The sequence below is a fragment of the Oncorhynchus mykiss genome, chromosome 29, assembly GCF_057628025.1.
Source record: "Oncorhynchus mykiss isolate SJ-2025 chromosome 29, ASM5762802v1, whole genome shotgun sequence".
Lineage (NCBI taxonomy): Eukaryota > Metazoa > Chordata > Actinopteri > Salmoniformes > Salmonidae > Oncorhynchus > Oncorhynchus mykiss.
In genome coordinates this window covers 13,626,114-13,642,445 of record NC_143050.1, presented here as the reverse complement: position 1 = coordinate 13,642,445, position 16,332 = coordinate 13,626,114, and the positions used below count along the sequence as shown (strand labels likewise).

At 38.9% G+C, this 16,332-nt stretch overlaps 1 protein-coding gene and 1 long non-coding RNA gene across 3 annotated transcripts in view; one reads left to right on the top strand and one right to left on the bottom strand.

The window, feature by feature from the left end:
• Positions 1-12,238, top strand: part of LOC100136033 (cytokine receptor common gamma chain) — a 30,976-nt gene extending 18,738 nt beyond the window's left edge. Inside the window, 8 exon segments of one of the 2 annotated variants that reach the window (NM_001124356.1) lie at positions 7,379-7,516; positions 8,488-8,581; positions 9,516-9,682; positions 9,842-9,978; positions 10,112-10,283; positions 10,377-10,476; positions 10,633-10,702; positions 10,827-12,238. In NM_001124356.1, coding sequence (NP_001117828.1) covers positions 7,447-7,516; positions 8,488-8,581; positions 9,516-9,682; positions 9,842-9,978; positions 10,112-10,283; positions 10,377-10,476; positions 10,633-10,702; positions 10,827-11,048 — 1,032 coding nt within the window. In that variant the 5' untranslated portion in view covers positions 7,379-7,446 and the 3' untranslated portion in view covers positions 11,049-12,238. 2 annotated transcript variants of the gene reach the window in all.
• LOC149970356 (uncharacterized) lies at positions 4,271-6,966 on the bottom strand. The gene is made up of 2 exons (XR_016493214.1): positions 6,859-6,966; positions 4,271-4,991 (listed from the first exon to the last, which is right to left on the bottom strand). It is a non-coding gene; the product is annotated as an uncharacterized LOC149970356 (long non-coding RNA).
• Positions 12,239-16,332: the final 4,094 nt, after the last annotated feature.

Here is a 16,332-nt window from a genome sequence, read left to right as displayed (position 1 = left end):
CCTTCACCACATCTGTAACAGACTTCTTAAAATACGGTATGATGCAAGCAGCACAACACATCAATAATAAAAATACAAGAATTAGGGTCAGAAATCCAGTAACCACCATACCAGTGTACTTACCAAACCAGGCTCCCAACCAAGAGAACAGTCCAGACTGCTCCACCCCCGCCATGGTCCTCATCTCAGCAGATAGTGCATCAAGCCCACTAAGGGCCTTAGATATACTACCAAGTCTATTCTGTCTGGCAACCCTAGATGTGGCCTCCAGCTGTTCAGACATACCAGTGAGTGCATCACGGGAGTAATTCACAAAACGCTGTTGATTGTAGGAGATATAATTAATCCATGCAGTCTGTCTTGCATCCACTATGGCTGGACCTATAATAGGTAGTAAGTTCCAGAGTCCGTCATTCCTACCCAATGCCTGAAATTCATGAGGAACCCCAACAGGCACCCCCAACAGATTAGTGTGTATGTCAACTACATCCTCCGTCCATGGAGCACTACGTCTATGTCTCCCATGGGATGGAATGTTTTCAGGTCCCCTGGATACAGAACCCAACAGCTGTTCAGCAGTAACATCAACAATGGTCAGTGGAATTATCAAACTGGTCAGAGCACACGTACCTTGCCAGTCTCCTCTAAGAATGGGTCTCAGTACTCCTTTGGGTCCACATATCCACCACACATCAGCCAGACCACTAGTTTGGTTTAGGCCTGTAACTGTCCAAGTGGCATTGATGGTCATGTTACTACTGCAATCAGCTTCAGGCAATCTCCAATAGTCTATGCCATTACCTGTACCTGTGATGCAACTGTAATTGCCCCCATATGCCTTAACACCCCAAGGGGCCCGATGAGGAGGTATTGTAGGAAACACAAGGCTCAAAGAGGAACAGAGGGTTGAATTGGGCTTAATCTGGTAAAAACTTCTCAGAATACACAACCACCCCTCTCCTATAGCAAATGGGTGTGTAGCCAGAACAGGTCTAGCATGACCACATATAATGCAGTCCTTTCTTTTCAGGGTCTTAGCTGTATACCTCATAAGACAGCCACAAATTGTCCCTACCATCAAAACCAGTCTCAGTGCCTAATTGATCAATAGCTGAATCTTCTCTAACGTTAATTACCTGAATGGGATTTGACACAGTGGTGGTGGGTGGCAGGCTCGGTCCAGGGGTGGTAGAGGAGTGTGTCTGGCCCTGGTTTGTCTGGGACCTCTGTGGTTTTGGCAGCACCTTAATAGAAAACACACCCATCGTGTCTGTCCCGGTCCTTTGTAGTCCGAGGGTGTAAGTGCCTGCATCAGAGAGCTTAATAGTTTTGGAGGGTTAGTACGATTTCATCACCTTTACAGAGTTCAACAGTGCTCCCAGGTTTCCCCCATATCATGGAAAACCTATCCACCTTTGTGGGATCCCCTATGCTATGAGGATACCCTCTTCTCCAATCCCAGAATTGTCCCAAGTTGGTTATCATGTAATCCCCATACGGACACCCTCCCCCATTACACAGGTACACTAGCACCCTCCTGTACACAGGTGTTAAAACCAAACACAAATATCTCAATTTCGTCCCTGCCCTGTTGGCTCAAAATATGTCCCAAATACTTAACATGAGTCTACCATAATTAAAACTTATCCTAGCTAATTTTCACACCACATTCATCAGAGAAAATATGACACTACAATGTAAATTTCACTGCCTTTTTGTATTAAATTACCTTTATCAGTATTACAAATGACCCTAGATTCTCCATCCAAATGGCTTTCCAATGAGGCTGATCAGACCACAAAGGAAAGTTACAATGGAGGTCATAAGTCATACCACCCCTCCAAATAAGTGTTTCTTACTATATTAAACAACATTCCTTTATCAAAATATTTAATATATTTAATTAAGACTCAGAAAATAAAAACGTGTAATATTTCATATGTGAGTGTACCCCTTTAAGATATCATGTCTCTGGGAAAATGGAAATGTACTCCCTCCAATCATTAGTTTTAAATTTACTCTATGTTTCATGTAACTCATTCAATCTTTCTCCAAATTGTCTCCCCAAAATACTTCTTAAATACCCAGCCATTAGACCCTCACACAACTGTGATAAACGTACACTGTCCCTTTAACATAAAATAAACTCAGCCTGCAATCCACTTTGCGGGCCTTTAATTGTTCCCCATAATGAAAACAGATCCTAATGATAGTATACCTTAACCTCCTGTTTAATTTCAAATGGTGTTATCTGAACAATTAAACCAAAATCAATAACCGGGAATTATTGTAAAACGATATTCAGCTACTTATATATAAAAAAAATAAAAATATTTGGAACTTTCTTTATGTAAAGCTATAATGCACGCATTTTCCCTCTAAATGACAACCAATTTTCTCTGTCATAATTTGAGGAACGTTATTGTGTATTCAACGTAATGACGCAGTTTTACCTTCCAACTTCCTCTACCCCAAAATGTAAACCTACCATGTACTTCGCTAAATTCATAAGAACATTTCGATGGGCACAAATCTATTGTAATTGTCTCTTCATTATTATTTAGAATTCATCAGATTTAGATAACAACTGTCTCATCCCATGACCCAGCACCGTTTTTTAAAAATACGACTCCATTCCCAATGGGCTATTCCAGTGATCATTTGGGAAACACAATGTATTACATAGAAATTGCCTCGCCATTATCTCGAACGAATTAGTCTCTCAATTCAACCTAAACAAACTATCAAAACGTTCAGTCATATCTTGAACAAATACTAATAACCGTATCAATCCGGGCAAAACCCATAAATATTTGAATTACAATCAGAATGAATTTTAGTCTATCGATGTCAAGGCTGAGACACGAACCCGTCCCCCGCATCGAAGGCAAAAACTTTACCCCAACACCATTCAAATGATTTGAGTTTCCCGCCAATAACCATACCGTTATAATTGTCTGTAGTCGCAAACTCCGGCACCGAGAATTCCCAGAAAATATTCATTCAAAGGTCTAAGCTTTTCCCCAGCGAGGATTCTCCTTATTTTCCGTTTTAGCGTCTCCAATATCCAACCAGGCTCCCTGTGGACTGGGAGCCCGTTGGGCGCGGCAATGCCTCCTTCTTCTGTCCACTCCCTGTATAGCTTTTCTCCTCGTTCCTTCCAATCTTTCTCCAGAATAGACTTGAATGTTTTCAATACTTTTTCGACCTCCTGATTAGTCATTTTTAACGTTTATATTGCCTTCTATTTTATTTAATTTAAACAAAATTGGGGTTAAATTGTAATATGAATTTAGGATAAATTCCAAAGTAAAATCGTCACTCTAATCTATGTAAACGTTACTACCACCCCTAATAATTTATGATATGACTTCAAGAAATACCCACAGGTCATTCAAACTTGGTAGTAGCGCTCCGACTTAATACCCAATGTACTACAATCAGTCAGTAAACCATTCTCAGTATAACACAGATCTCTTGCCTGTACCGTTATCCACAGACCATCCAAACCGATATTTGTACGCCGACTAATATCTAATGTACTTCATTCACACGTTCTGACCAGTCGCATATACATTTGTTATTAACCCCATTCACACATACATACACACTTTCGTTCACACTTGAGTAGCCCCAGAACTTCACTCACTCTTGTTAATTGTCCCTGACTTATTAACTACAAACAAACTTGATACCCAGTATCTAGTACATTACATTCGTTGTTATACCTACGTTTACACATACATTCGAGTAGGTTCGCCGACCCACCACATACACGTGGCACCCAGTACCTAGTACATTACATTTGTTGTTATACCTACGTTTACCCACACTCACACTTGTTAATAGTCCCTGACTAATTAACTTCAAACAAACCTGATACCCAGTATCTAGTACATTACATTTACTGTCATATCACAAATTATCTGATCAGTTTCAAAATTGCATTCACCACATCATTCCTTATGATCCTTTATCAATATAACTGAATACAATTGGGTTACTTACATCAAACAGGTGTCTCACAAAACTACATTTGGATGACGCCGATGTGCAGAACTTTAGTTTTTCACAACAGGTGGCTGCTTACCTTTTTTAGTTGACCGGTCAGGATTTGTGAGACACACCGTCCGACGACAGTACTGGCCAATCAGCTGGCACACCAATGTCCAGCGAAATCCTTCACCAGATCACATTCAGGGGTCACCAATTGTTCGATTTGCGTTAATTTGAATCTGGTATCAGGATAAATATGACAATGAGTCACCGATTGTATACTATGTATTTTTTATTAGCTAAGCAATAAGTGGTAAATGCAATTTTCGTATATACGGGCTCTCTGTCCCACCTCGCAGGGCAAACAGAGAACTGACTTGATCTTGACAAAGATATTATAATATACTCTGACAGAAATAGTTCCTGCTTCTGAGCCGGCCTGTCAGAGTAGAGACTGGGCGTGGTTTAAACTCACCCAGCCTATCGTTGATTGTTGGCGCAGAGGCTGGTCCCAGCCCCCTAAGCGCTTCAGTTGATAGATGTAACTGTTGCTGTGAAGAATATCTATGCGCTCATGTTCGATACCGTTATCTCGCAAAAGACCGTTTGTTCTCACAACACTACGTTCTGAATGTGCCCCCCCAACTCATTGCACAGTTCCTGTCTTCATGTTATTCTGTATTTTTCCAACATGAGAAAGGCCCATGGCCCTGAAACTGTTAACAATGTTTCAAGTCAGCTATATTGCAAAACACATACATCCACACAAGCCAACAGCAGATAATATTCAATCACATATATGGTAACGGGATATAGTGCATAACACAGAATCCTCAAAACAGGAACAGTGTCAATTTCCCTTACTTCATTCAGTATGTTGCTCATCAACTTGCTCGTCAACAGATTCCAATGCAGCCTCGCTCTCGCTGCTGTCACTCTTGCTGCTGTCACTCTCGCTGCTGTCACTCTCGCTGCTGAGGCTCGTTGTCCTCGCTCTTTTTTAAATATTTTTTTTATTAACAACAAATCAATTCATAAAGCACATGTGGGAACACAAGCATACATAGATTACAAACAATAAACAATCGATCTAGGGGGTACAATATCACATTACAACTACACAAGGACCTTAAGGGACATGCATATACTTACATCTCTAACAGCTTTTTTGTTAGTAGAGCATTTAACCTTCTTAAAATACAGTTCAATTTATTTTTGTAGGGTTCGAAAATGTGTTTTTTTGTTTGTAAATTTACATTTGTGTATATGAAATTTGGCCAAAAGAATAATGAAATGAATTACATAAAAATGTTTCCTCTTATTTCTATTGTATGTAAAGAATCCAAACAGTACATCTCTCCACATTAGTGTAAAATCTTCATAAATGTGTTCAATTATAAACCTACTGATGTCTTGCCACAGTTTTCTTACATGCATACAATGCCAAAAAAGATGCAAAACTGTTTCTGGGTGGTCATTACAAAAGGAGCAATTTGAGTTGATGTTTTCCTTAAACGTCTTCATATAGTGGTTGGCAAGATAATATTTATGAATAATTTTTAAGGAAACTTCCTTAATTTTGTTAACAAGTAAGGTATGTGTGTGGCAACAGCCAAACTTTTTTCCAACAGATATTATCAATAAATCCATTCCAATAAGGCAGGACATAAGGTTACAACATCCTGCTGAAACAAGGATCGTATCGCTCTGTTGTTGAATGGATCAAAAGAGAAACAAATCTTTCCTACTGATGAGTCAACAGGGTCAACAGAAGGTAGGCTCTGAGGGTCAGGCCTTGACACGTTCCTGAATAACATAGCAACACCTGAGGGAATGGCGTCTAAAACAATTGCAAAATCTTTAGGTGTTACAGGGACCTTGTAAAGTGATAAGAATTCTTTATAACTGAGTAAAAGACCCTCTGCATTTACCAGTTGGCACCAATAGGATATTATTTCGGAACCAATATTCTAAAAACAGAGAGGTATTTTTATACAATATATCCCGATTATTCCATATATAATATCTGTGTGGAGAAAAATTGTGTTTATAAATTAAGGACCATGACAAGAAAACCTGCCGATGAAAAGCAGAAAGTTTCACTGGAACTTTGTCAATATTATAATTGCAAAACAACATGAAGTTAAGGCCACCAAAAGTAGAGAAGACATGATGAGGAATAAAATTCCAGATAGAAGTGAGTCTTCTTAGGAATTGTTTTATCCAATTGATATTAAAAGTATTATTTAAAGTAGTAAAGTGCAGAAAATTCAGTCCACCATACTCATAAGTGTTCATTACAACAGTTTTCCTAATGTAATGGGTACTGTTTCTCCAAAGAAAGTTGAAAAGCATCTGCTCTATCTCCTTGCTAATTTTACTGTCAAGATATAAAGACAGAGCACCATATGTTAGTCTAGAGATACCTTCAGCCTTTGTTATTAGGACTCTACCTTTTAAAGATAAGTCCTTCTGTAGCCATTAATTTAGTTTCTTCTGGGTTTTTTTTAAATAAGAGGGTTAAAATTTAGTACGCCTCTAGACTTCTGATCCTTTGTAATGGTTATGCCTAAATATGTAAGTTCTTCTTTTACTGGAATACCATAATATGAAGGTGTCACACAATCTTTGACAGCTATGAGTTCACATGTATTAATGTTAAGATATAGACCAGAAGCTTTGGAAAAGGATTGTATCACATTGATCGATATGGGAATTTGGTTTCAGGAAAAAAAGTGTAGTATCGTCAGCCAGCTGGCTTATAATAATTTATTTACCAGCTATGGAAATAGCTTGTACAGGACTATTACTTAAATAATTTGTTGTCCTCGCTCTTGCAAGCAAGCATCTTCGACTACTCACGTCACTTGACTTGTGGTAGCATGTTCAATTTTCGTCGCGGAAATTTGCAGAGTTACTCCTTTCTTTTCTCTGTCTCGTCATAGCGACTACCAATCTGATACCATGTTATGTTTGTTCCTTATATAATGACAAACCGGGCGTAGGTTTAACTACTTTTAATGAACATATACTTCAGCTAGACAACTCCATGTTTAGCCATGCAAGGCATTCTTTAACCAACTCCCGCGCCCGCATAGCCTGCTGGGTAACGTAGTCTAAATGTTATTAACACAGAACAACACACAAAGCTTCTGTGTTTATCGCTTACCAATTGACTGTTAATGAACGTGCATAGTTAATTTACTTTATAGTTGTAGATTATTAATGGTCTGTACAATCCCCCTGTAATGTTCTTTTCTGTAGTTTGTCTTTCTGTGTTTTTCATAGATTTAAGGATGTGGCCAGTGGAACAGGAAATGTAACGCCTACCATGGCTGTTTAAAAAAAAGTTAAACTAAAGGGGATAAAAGAGGAAGTCACTGAGCAGCCATACACAAATACGTTAGAGTATAGCTGGTTACGTTAATTCCCACTGTCATCCATTTTGACATGAAGATGGTTGGAAGCTGGTTGTTTCTCCTCATCTCTCTCCAAGGATATGAGGCTCCCTCCACCCCCAGTAAGATTGTTCTGTTGGAATAATGATGCTACTACACCTGTGCCATTTATTTTAATGTTAATTTATTCAACCTGTAAGACCTGGTGCTACAACAACACATCCGGCCAATGTGCCCTTAACTTTTGATACTGTTTTTAATCTTAGATAATTTTTGTAGGATTTATTATATTTTTTTTTACATGTATTTGTGTTAATAAGATAAAATGATCAGAAGATAATCTATCGTGTTGATGGATGGTTTCCGCTCAGTTGACATTTGTCTTGAATTTTTTTTCAATGTTCACAAAAGTGTTTCAGCAAATTATATATATATATATATATATATATATATATTATTTTTTTTTCTCCAGTTATTAATAACTGTTTTAGACTATGACACATATTCTATGTTCAGGAAATATAATCGTTACATTCCAAAAACTTGAGAGTTTTTGGTGAACTATATTTATTGAATTGATGTACATCGACTTACCTGGTATGTAATGTAATTACATAATGCCAATTTAATTACCCTTCTGTTTATTTGAGAGTCATCAAATAATAAACAAATTACACTTTATACCAGGTATTATGGCAATTTATTTGATCAAACTATTACATAACTTCCTAGAAACACAAAATAATCTGAAAAGTAAAGTTTCATGTGCCATTTCTATTGCTGATGCGACATCAAAAGTCCCCTGCTAGTCTGAGATTGACGTCAACTACTTTGTGGTTTCCTGTAACATGGAAACCATCCATCTTGTCTCATACATTCACATACAATGTGATGGTGGAAAAGTACTCTAGTCATGATATACATGAAGGTATAGACCCTTAATATATATTATCTGATTTGTCTCTTAAAACACTGTAAACGCCCAATGTAATTATGCAACTCATCTTGATATCATAACACAGCTCCCCTTTAAAAGATTCAGTGTAATGTCATATTAGAAACAGATTTTCAAGTTCTGTTCCATTTTTTTCAGATGTAAACTGCCTGATCATTAATCTGGATTATGTCAACTGCATCTGGAGTGAACAGAGCATCCCAGAGGTCAACTTCACATTTTTCAGCAGCAGGTTAGTGCAATGTGATGGGTGTTGAGGTCTTTGCCCAAAATGCTTGCCAAGTATTTGGTCCCAAATTCCTAGCACTCAATGACCACATCAACCTTGTGACTCTACAAACTCTTTGAATGCATGGGCATTTTGTTTAGTTTGTATTTCGGATTATATTTAGCCCAATAGGAACTGAATGGTGAATAATGTATTATGTCATTTTGGAGTAACTTTTATTGTTATTAAGAAATGAAGATGTTCCCGGACACTTCTACATTAATGTGGATACTATATGGATTATGGATAATCATGAATCCTGAAAAAAATGATGAGTGAGAAGGTTGCAGAGGCACAAAGATCATACCCCCTAACAATGCTAACCTCCCCTGTTATTGGTAATGGTGAGAGGTTAGTATGTTTTGTTGTATCTTTTTATAACCTTCTCACTCATCACTATTCATGATTTATTTTCTTAATCATGGCATTATCAGGATTAATTTAGAAGTGTTCAGAAACATCTTATCACAGAAAGAAAATGACTCCAGTCATCATTCACCATTCAGTTGCTATTAGGCTAAATATAACTCAAAACAAACTGCAAATGCATCCAACAAGTTTGTCACTTTTGACTACTATAATACATAAGTTAATTTGCCCAAATACTCAAGACTTCTTCAAATGGGGGGACTAGATACACAAAATGCTTTCATTTCCAAACTGTAAAATACATACATTATGTTTGAAAATACCCTTGAATAAAAATGGACATTCTGTACTGTTGCCTCATAGGAAACATCTCAAATCCAAAATATTGGAGTATAGAGCCCAAAACATTTATAATCGCTTCACTGTCCGAATACAAACGGGGGGGGGGGGGGTGTATCTCTGTCAAATCTTGAATATCCGTACTTTGGTACTAATTCTCATCCATCAATTTCACATGGTATGTGTTTAGGTTCATCAAAGATAATATGGAGGAGTGCACAACATATCTCCAGGAGGAGAGTTATGCTGTGGGATGTAGACTGTCCTATGACAAGTCTGACAGGTTTAGAACACTGAAAACCAAGCTGGTCCATCAGAACATGAGTTATGTGCAGGACCATAACCTGAAAAGCATGGGTAGGTTCTTTTTCTCAATCAAATCAGAACCTTACATACAGAACAGCATGTAACATGAAGAGCAATAGTCATCTTTAGGCTTTTTAACTTGTGTTTTTCCTATTTCAGTCTTCATTTGATGTGTCGTTAACATTTGACCCTCCTTAATGCTTTTTCTAGTGAAGCTTTACCCTCCTGTCAACCTGTCAGTTGAGATGAACAAAGACCCAGAGCTGAATCTGTACTGGAACAACAGCAAGAACACCTTCTGCATTGAGAGTGAAGTTCGCTACAGAATAAACAGCGACAAGTGGAAGGTGGGCATGGATCAGGACTCAGGAGTTGGACCACTGTTTGAACACTAGCCTACTGGTCATTTTTCAACAAAATGCTGGACAAATCTTTGAAAAAACTCTCTCTCTCCTCCACTCTCTTTGTTCCTTTCTTCAGACATCTACTCCAAGCAAGGAACAGAAGTATGCTGTGGCTTTCCCGTTAAAGAGCAGTCGGTATGAGTTTCAAGTGAGAGCACGAGTAAATGACATGTGTGGCGAGTCCGAGTTCTGGAGTGAATGGAGTCAGCCTATTCAATGGGATTCCATGAAGGGAAATAACATCACAGGTAAATACATACAAAATCTCTGCTTTGCTTTTTGGTTATAAAGTAGTGCTCAGACTTCTGTCAGGACTTTGTCAACCTTTCTCTTTGGCCTAGACATATCTGGCAGCTCAATGTCTGTGTGGAAGCCAGTATTGTCATTAGTGGGTACCATGACACTCTTCATATTGGCCTGCATGCTGGTCTACAGGGAAAGGTGAGTTTGCCAACAGAAATTAACGCCACACTTAGGCCCCAAATAAAGACTAAAATCAAGGGGTATAGTTTACATTATAAAAAAATCAAAGTCTCCTCCATTCTTCCTCTGAAAAAAGTGATACTCTGATTCTGAACTGACCTTATCTCTTTGTAGAGAACGACTGAGATTCATCCTCATTCCCATTGTGCCTAATCCAGGAAAGAACCTAGATGAGAATGTAGAGGTAATATTTATCCCTGGTCCCATGCATTGCACTTCATTATGATCTTTGTTTCTCTATTTCTGTTATCTACAGTGTAAATCCCATCTTATATCTCACATATTACATGTAACCTTTACCTTTAAAGGCCTGGCGTCAAATCTCCAAGGACATTTGCTTCCAGTCTAACTTCACTGAGCTTGCCTGTCCTGTTCGTGAGTACAGTCTGGTTCCACAAACTGGCAGCGTCAGTGAATCTGAGAGCAACTTCTCCATCCTAACAGACCAGTCAGATTGCCTGTCCACATGCTCCTCCTCAGCTTCCACTTTTCCTGTCACAAGTGAAAATGAACAAGCTGGTAATGAATGAGACTTACAATGGCTGCATTCTAATTACCCTTCTCACCTAGGTGTGCACTTGCTTGCTCTCCCTCATTGATAATACGTATTAGATGGGTGTATGCATGGGCTAAAGGGAATTTCTATCATATTTTTTGTTGTTGAATTTTAACATATGAACATCCTTAATATTACGGCACCCAATTCGTAATAAACGCAAGCATTTTTGTTTGATGTTCAACCATTTGTAAGATTTTTAAAAGCATCGATTTTTGAGAGAGAATAAAACGTAAAATGCACTGAACATTGCAATAATGACATACCCTCCTATTGCGAGAAAAAACGCTGTTAATTACACAAACTGACCACATACAATATAGCGTAGCATTATGAGCTAGGCTACTTATGAGCGTGCATGTCTAAAATGGTTCTAATAATGTCATTTAAAAAAAAAAGACATCTATAAATATACAAGCTAATGAAAAAATTATCTTAGCACAGGGTTAAACATAGTTGTAATCGATTGAGTGTTCAGCTGACAGTTTTAATATTATAAACAATCCCTTGTGAAATTGTACTATAGCACACTGTATCTCGTTGGAATCGAGGGAGCATCTGAAATGTGGAATATTAGCCTATACCTTCATTAAAATTGTATTTTAAAGGAGCTTGTATTTAAATGTATTAGGGATACCCACTGCTCTTCCTGGGGTCCAAACACATTAAGGCACTTACATTACATATAAAACAAATTATAAAATAGTACAAAAGATAAAACAGTACATCATACAACATTATTACACCACTGCATATCTACAATACAAAATGTATAATTTCACCATACAACAATATTACAATGTACATGTGTGGAGAGTGAGTGTGCTAGCGCTTGTATGCCTACGCCTGTGTCTGTACCTTTGTGTATATTTCTTCACAGTCCCCGCTGTTCCATAAGGTATATTTTAATCTGTTTTTTTTAAATCTGATTGTAATAGTATTTTCTTTAAAATGTTGTTTCCAAGCGGGGGTTACTGCTATAAAAATTACTATAGGCTATTGGCCTATTTCCTCTTAAATAAATATGATAAACGTTGCTTCCTAATGTTGCATGATATCCTGTAATCCTACCAGTGGCGACCTGTCATTCAGGGCAGGTGCCCCACATTGCAAACAATGTAAAAAAAATAACATAGTCATTGAGATAATAAAGCTGCAGACAAACATGGTCTCTTTTTTTGCTTTCTTGAGTAACATGCTGACCACACCACTCGCGTCGCGTGCGCGAGCTTTGCGGAATAATTTTACACGTACATGTTATTCAATCATTGAACTCACACTGCTCGCGCGAGTCAACGAGTGTCTGTGTAGCCAGGCGATAAAATAGAACTTGGTTCTATTTGTGACACTTGATGCGCTGCAAGTCCTGCCGCTCCCATCTCCTCATTGATTTTTAGGAGCATATACCCACATGGGTGATTGAAAGATGAACTGAGGTCCACATTCCAGTCCAGTTGGTGACAATGCACTTTAAAGTTGCTTGCTAACCGCAATATAAAGTCCAAAGAAGAAGAAGAGCCCTGAAGGAGGAGAGGTGACTAGAAATTAACTCGGTGTACCCTTTTATCTGAGGATTAATTGTCAGAGTAGAGGACCTTGTGCATTTCAGGTAAAATAACAACCCAAGGTTTATATCACAGGACAAATTAGCTAGCAACAGCAAGCTAGCTAGCTAAATTGCCATAAATGTTTAATGCTTTTTGACCATTTCCCAAATGAATACAGTTGGTTCAGAGTTTGTTTGATATTTCAACCTGCGTGTCCTGATTGTGTCTGGTGTGGGTGGACAAAATCAACATGTGCATGCATGCGCACGAGCGGTCTGGTCAGCATGTAAGGCAGCTCCAAAATGCAGGTGTTTCAGCCTAGCTCAGGGATTTCTGTGGTGGTGGGGCAGGCAGCGGAAAATATGGAGCGTATGGTTTGTTAAGGTTCTCTAGTTGCGCCGTGATTGGTTTAGTGTTCTGTCAGTCATGATGACACTACATCACCATAAAATCTATGGGTAGAGATAGAAAATTCTAGACCCTTGGGTGCTGCCATAGAGTTACATTAGAGGTGCCAATCCAAGAAGGGTCAAGGGTCATTGGCCTGACTTGCCTAATTAAATAAAAAATTATTATAATAATTGGCCACAGATAAATAACGTCAAATCACGTTAAATCTACCGTAGCTTTGATTGGACTGATTATGTCAACATCGTACTTTCAAAATCTTAGCTGGCAAATGGCAAAAAAAATGATGAATATAAATTATAGATCAAAGGTATCAGTGCTCATAAGCCATTGGACAAAAACATTACACAACAAGTTAGAAATCACAAATTCAACAATGAGTGGTTTGAAAGGAATCAGTGATTAACTGCAAGCATTGCAAAGCAATCACTAGCCTACTATTAAGTGGAATGGGTGCGTGGTCTGGGTTTAAGGGTCTCTTTCCAAGCTTAAAAGGATAAACATTCAACATTGAACATGCTGTCAATCCAGCATGAGTTCTGCCACGTTCAAGACAACTAGAAACTCGGAACTGGGAAATCTCAGACTTCAGTGAGTTCAAGTCAATTGGGAACTTGGAAAAAAACTAGCTCCGATTGGGAAAACAGTCATCCAACTCAAAAAAACGAGTTCCGATTGGGAAGAACAGTCATTAATCCCGGAATTCCAAGTCGGGAACTTGGGCTTCTTTCTAGAGCTCCGTCCTGAAAATCACTGATGTCATGATTCAACCTTCTTTTTTTCCGAGTTCCCAGTTGTCTTGAAAGCACCATAAATCCAGAGAATCCCATACTTTGATTACAAAATTTGATGAAAAAAATTGCCCATGAAGGACCTCCGTGCCACCTTCCTGTTCAAAGTGAGCACAGAACAACAAGGTGAGTCCTAAAATGTCTTGTATGCTGCCGCATAAATGATGTAATATGCCAGGGAGATATGTATACTGTAGCTAAAAAAGTAATACTAAATGTGTGTTCTGTAGTAAACTGTTAGTAGCCCATGTGCCTCACCCTAATAATTTGATACCTTTCCCTCTCAAAATGTAGCCTACTGTTCTGACTTTGTGGTGCACATGTAACCTATAGCCTGTTTTTGAGAAATGTAATCATCGACTATTGTAAAAGCTTTCATTGTCTGCTCATATGCCCCCCATTTGTTATTGTTATACATTTTTTTAAAGGCAGTAAATGAGGCTAAATTAACTTTTTTGCTGCCATTCAAGGCTCCGCTGATAGCCAGGTGTAGCAGTGTTAAGGATGCACTACATTGTGCTGAAAAGAAAGATCTGTTGGGACAGCTTTATGTAGGCCCTAACCGTTTGTGGGCACCGTTTGTCACCGTTATAGTGAAATTAATATATTGTTTAGTGTTGTTGTGTAGTGGCTTTGCTGTCATGCGGCACACAATTGGCCCAGCGTTGTCCGGGTTTTACTGGGATAGGCCATAATGGTAAATAAGAATTTGTTCTTAACCCTAGTTTTAAAAAAGGTTAAATAAATAAAAAAATGTTTTAAAAAATGTGGGGAGTTTTCCCCACCAAGATTTACATGCTAAAATCTAAACATTGGAATTGACTGACCAGCTGACACTTCATATACAGTATATCAAATAATGTTGTAAATTGAATCTGATATTGTATCTAACTTCATTTGTTTTCAAGAATGTATTCAAATCCAATTGTATTTGTATACAACAGGTGCTTTACCTAATTTCTATCAGCATCTTAAATGTGCAACCAGAGGGAAAAAAACTCTACCACCTTTACTCCACACACAGAGACACATACAAAGCTCTCCCTCACCCTCCATTTGGCAAATCTGACCATAATTATATCCTCCTGGTTCCTGTTTACAAGCAAAAACTAAAGCAGAAAGCACCAGTGACTCGGTCAATAAGAAAGTGGTCAGATGAAGCAGATGCTAAGCTACAGGACTGTTACGCTAGCACAGACTGGAATATGTTCCGGGATTCTTCTGATGGCATTGAGGAGTACACCACATCAGTCACTGGCTTCATCAATAAGTGCATCGATGACATCATCCCCACAGTGACTGTACGTACATACCCCAACCAGAAGCCATGGATTACAGCTGCCGCTTTCAAGGAGCGGGACTCTAACCCGGAAGCTTATAAGAAGTCCCATCCGACGAACCATCAAACAGGCAAAGCATCAATACAGGACTAAGATTGAATCGTACTACACCTGCTCTGATGCTTGTCGGATGTGGCAGGGCTTGCAAACTATTACAGACTACAAAGGGAAGCACAACCACAAGCTGCCCAGTGGCACGAACCTACCAGACGGGTTAAATTATTTCTATGCTCGCTTCGAGGCAAGTAACACTGAAACATGTATGAGAGCACCAGCTGTTCCGGACGACTGTGTGATCACGCTCTTCATAGCCGATATGAGTAAGACCTTTAAACAGGTCAACATTCACAAGGCCGCTGGGCCAGATGGATTACCAGGACCGAGCACACCCCCATTCTCATTGACGGGGCTGTAGTGGAACAGGTTGAGAGCTTCAAATTCCTTGGTGTCCACATCAACAACAAACTATCATGGGCCAAACACACTAAGGCAGTCCTGAAGAGCCTATTCCCCCTCAGGAGACTGAAAAGATTTGGCATGGGTCCTCAGATCCTCATAAGGTTCTTCAGCTGCACCATCGAGAGCATGACTGGTTGCATCACTGCCTGGTATGGCAACTGCTTGGCCTCAGACCACAAGGCACTACGGAGGGTAGTGCGTACGGCCCAGTACATCACTGGGGCCAAGCTTCCTGCAATCCAGGACCTCTATATCAGGCGGTGTCAGAGGAAGGCCCTAAAAATTGTCAAAGACTCCAGCCACCCTCGTCATAGACTGTTCTCTCTGCTACCGCAGGGCAAGTGATACCGGAGCGCCAAGTCGAGGTCCAAAAGGCTTCTTAATAGCTTCTACCCTCAAGCCATAAGACTCCTGAACAGCTAATCAAAGGGATACCCAGACATCTCTTTTACGCTGCTGCAACTCTCTGTTTATAATCTATAAGTAGTCACTTTAACTCTACCTACATGTACATATTATCTCAATTACCTCGACTAACCGGTGCCCCCCGGCACATTGACTCTGTACCGGTACCCCTTGTATATAGCCTTGCTTGTTATTTTACTGATGCTGTTTTATTATTTGTTATTTTCAATTTTATTTTTTTTACTTATCCATTTTTTACTTAACTTTTTAAAAACTCTTAACTTCTTAAAGCATTGTTTGTTAGGAGC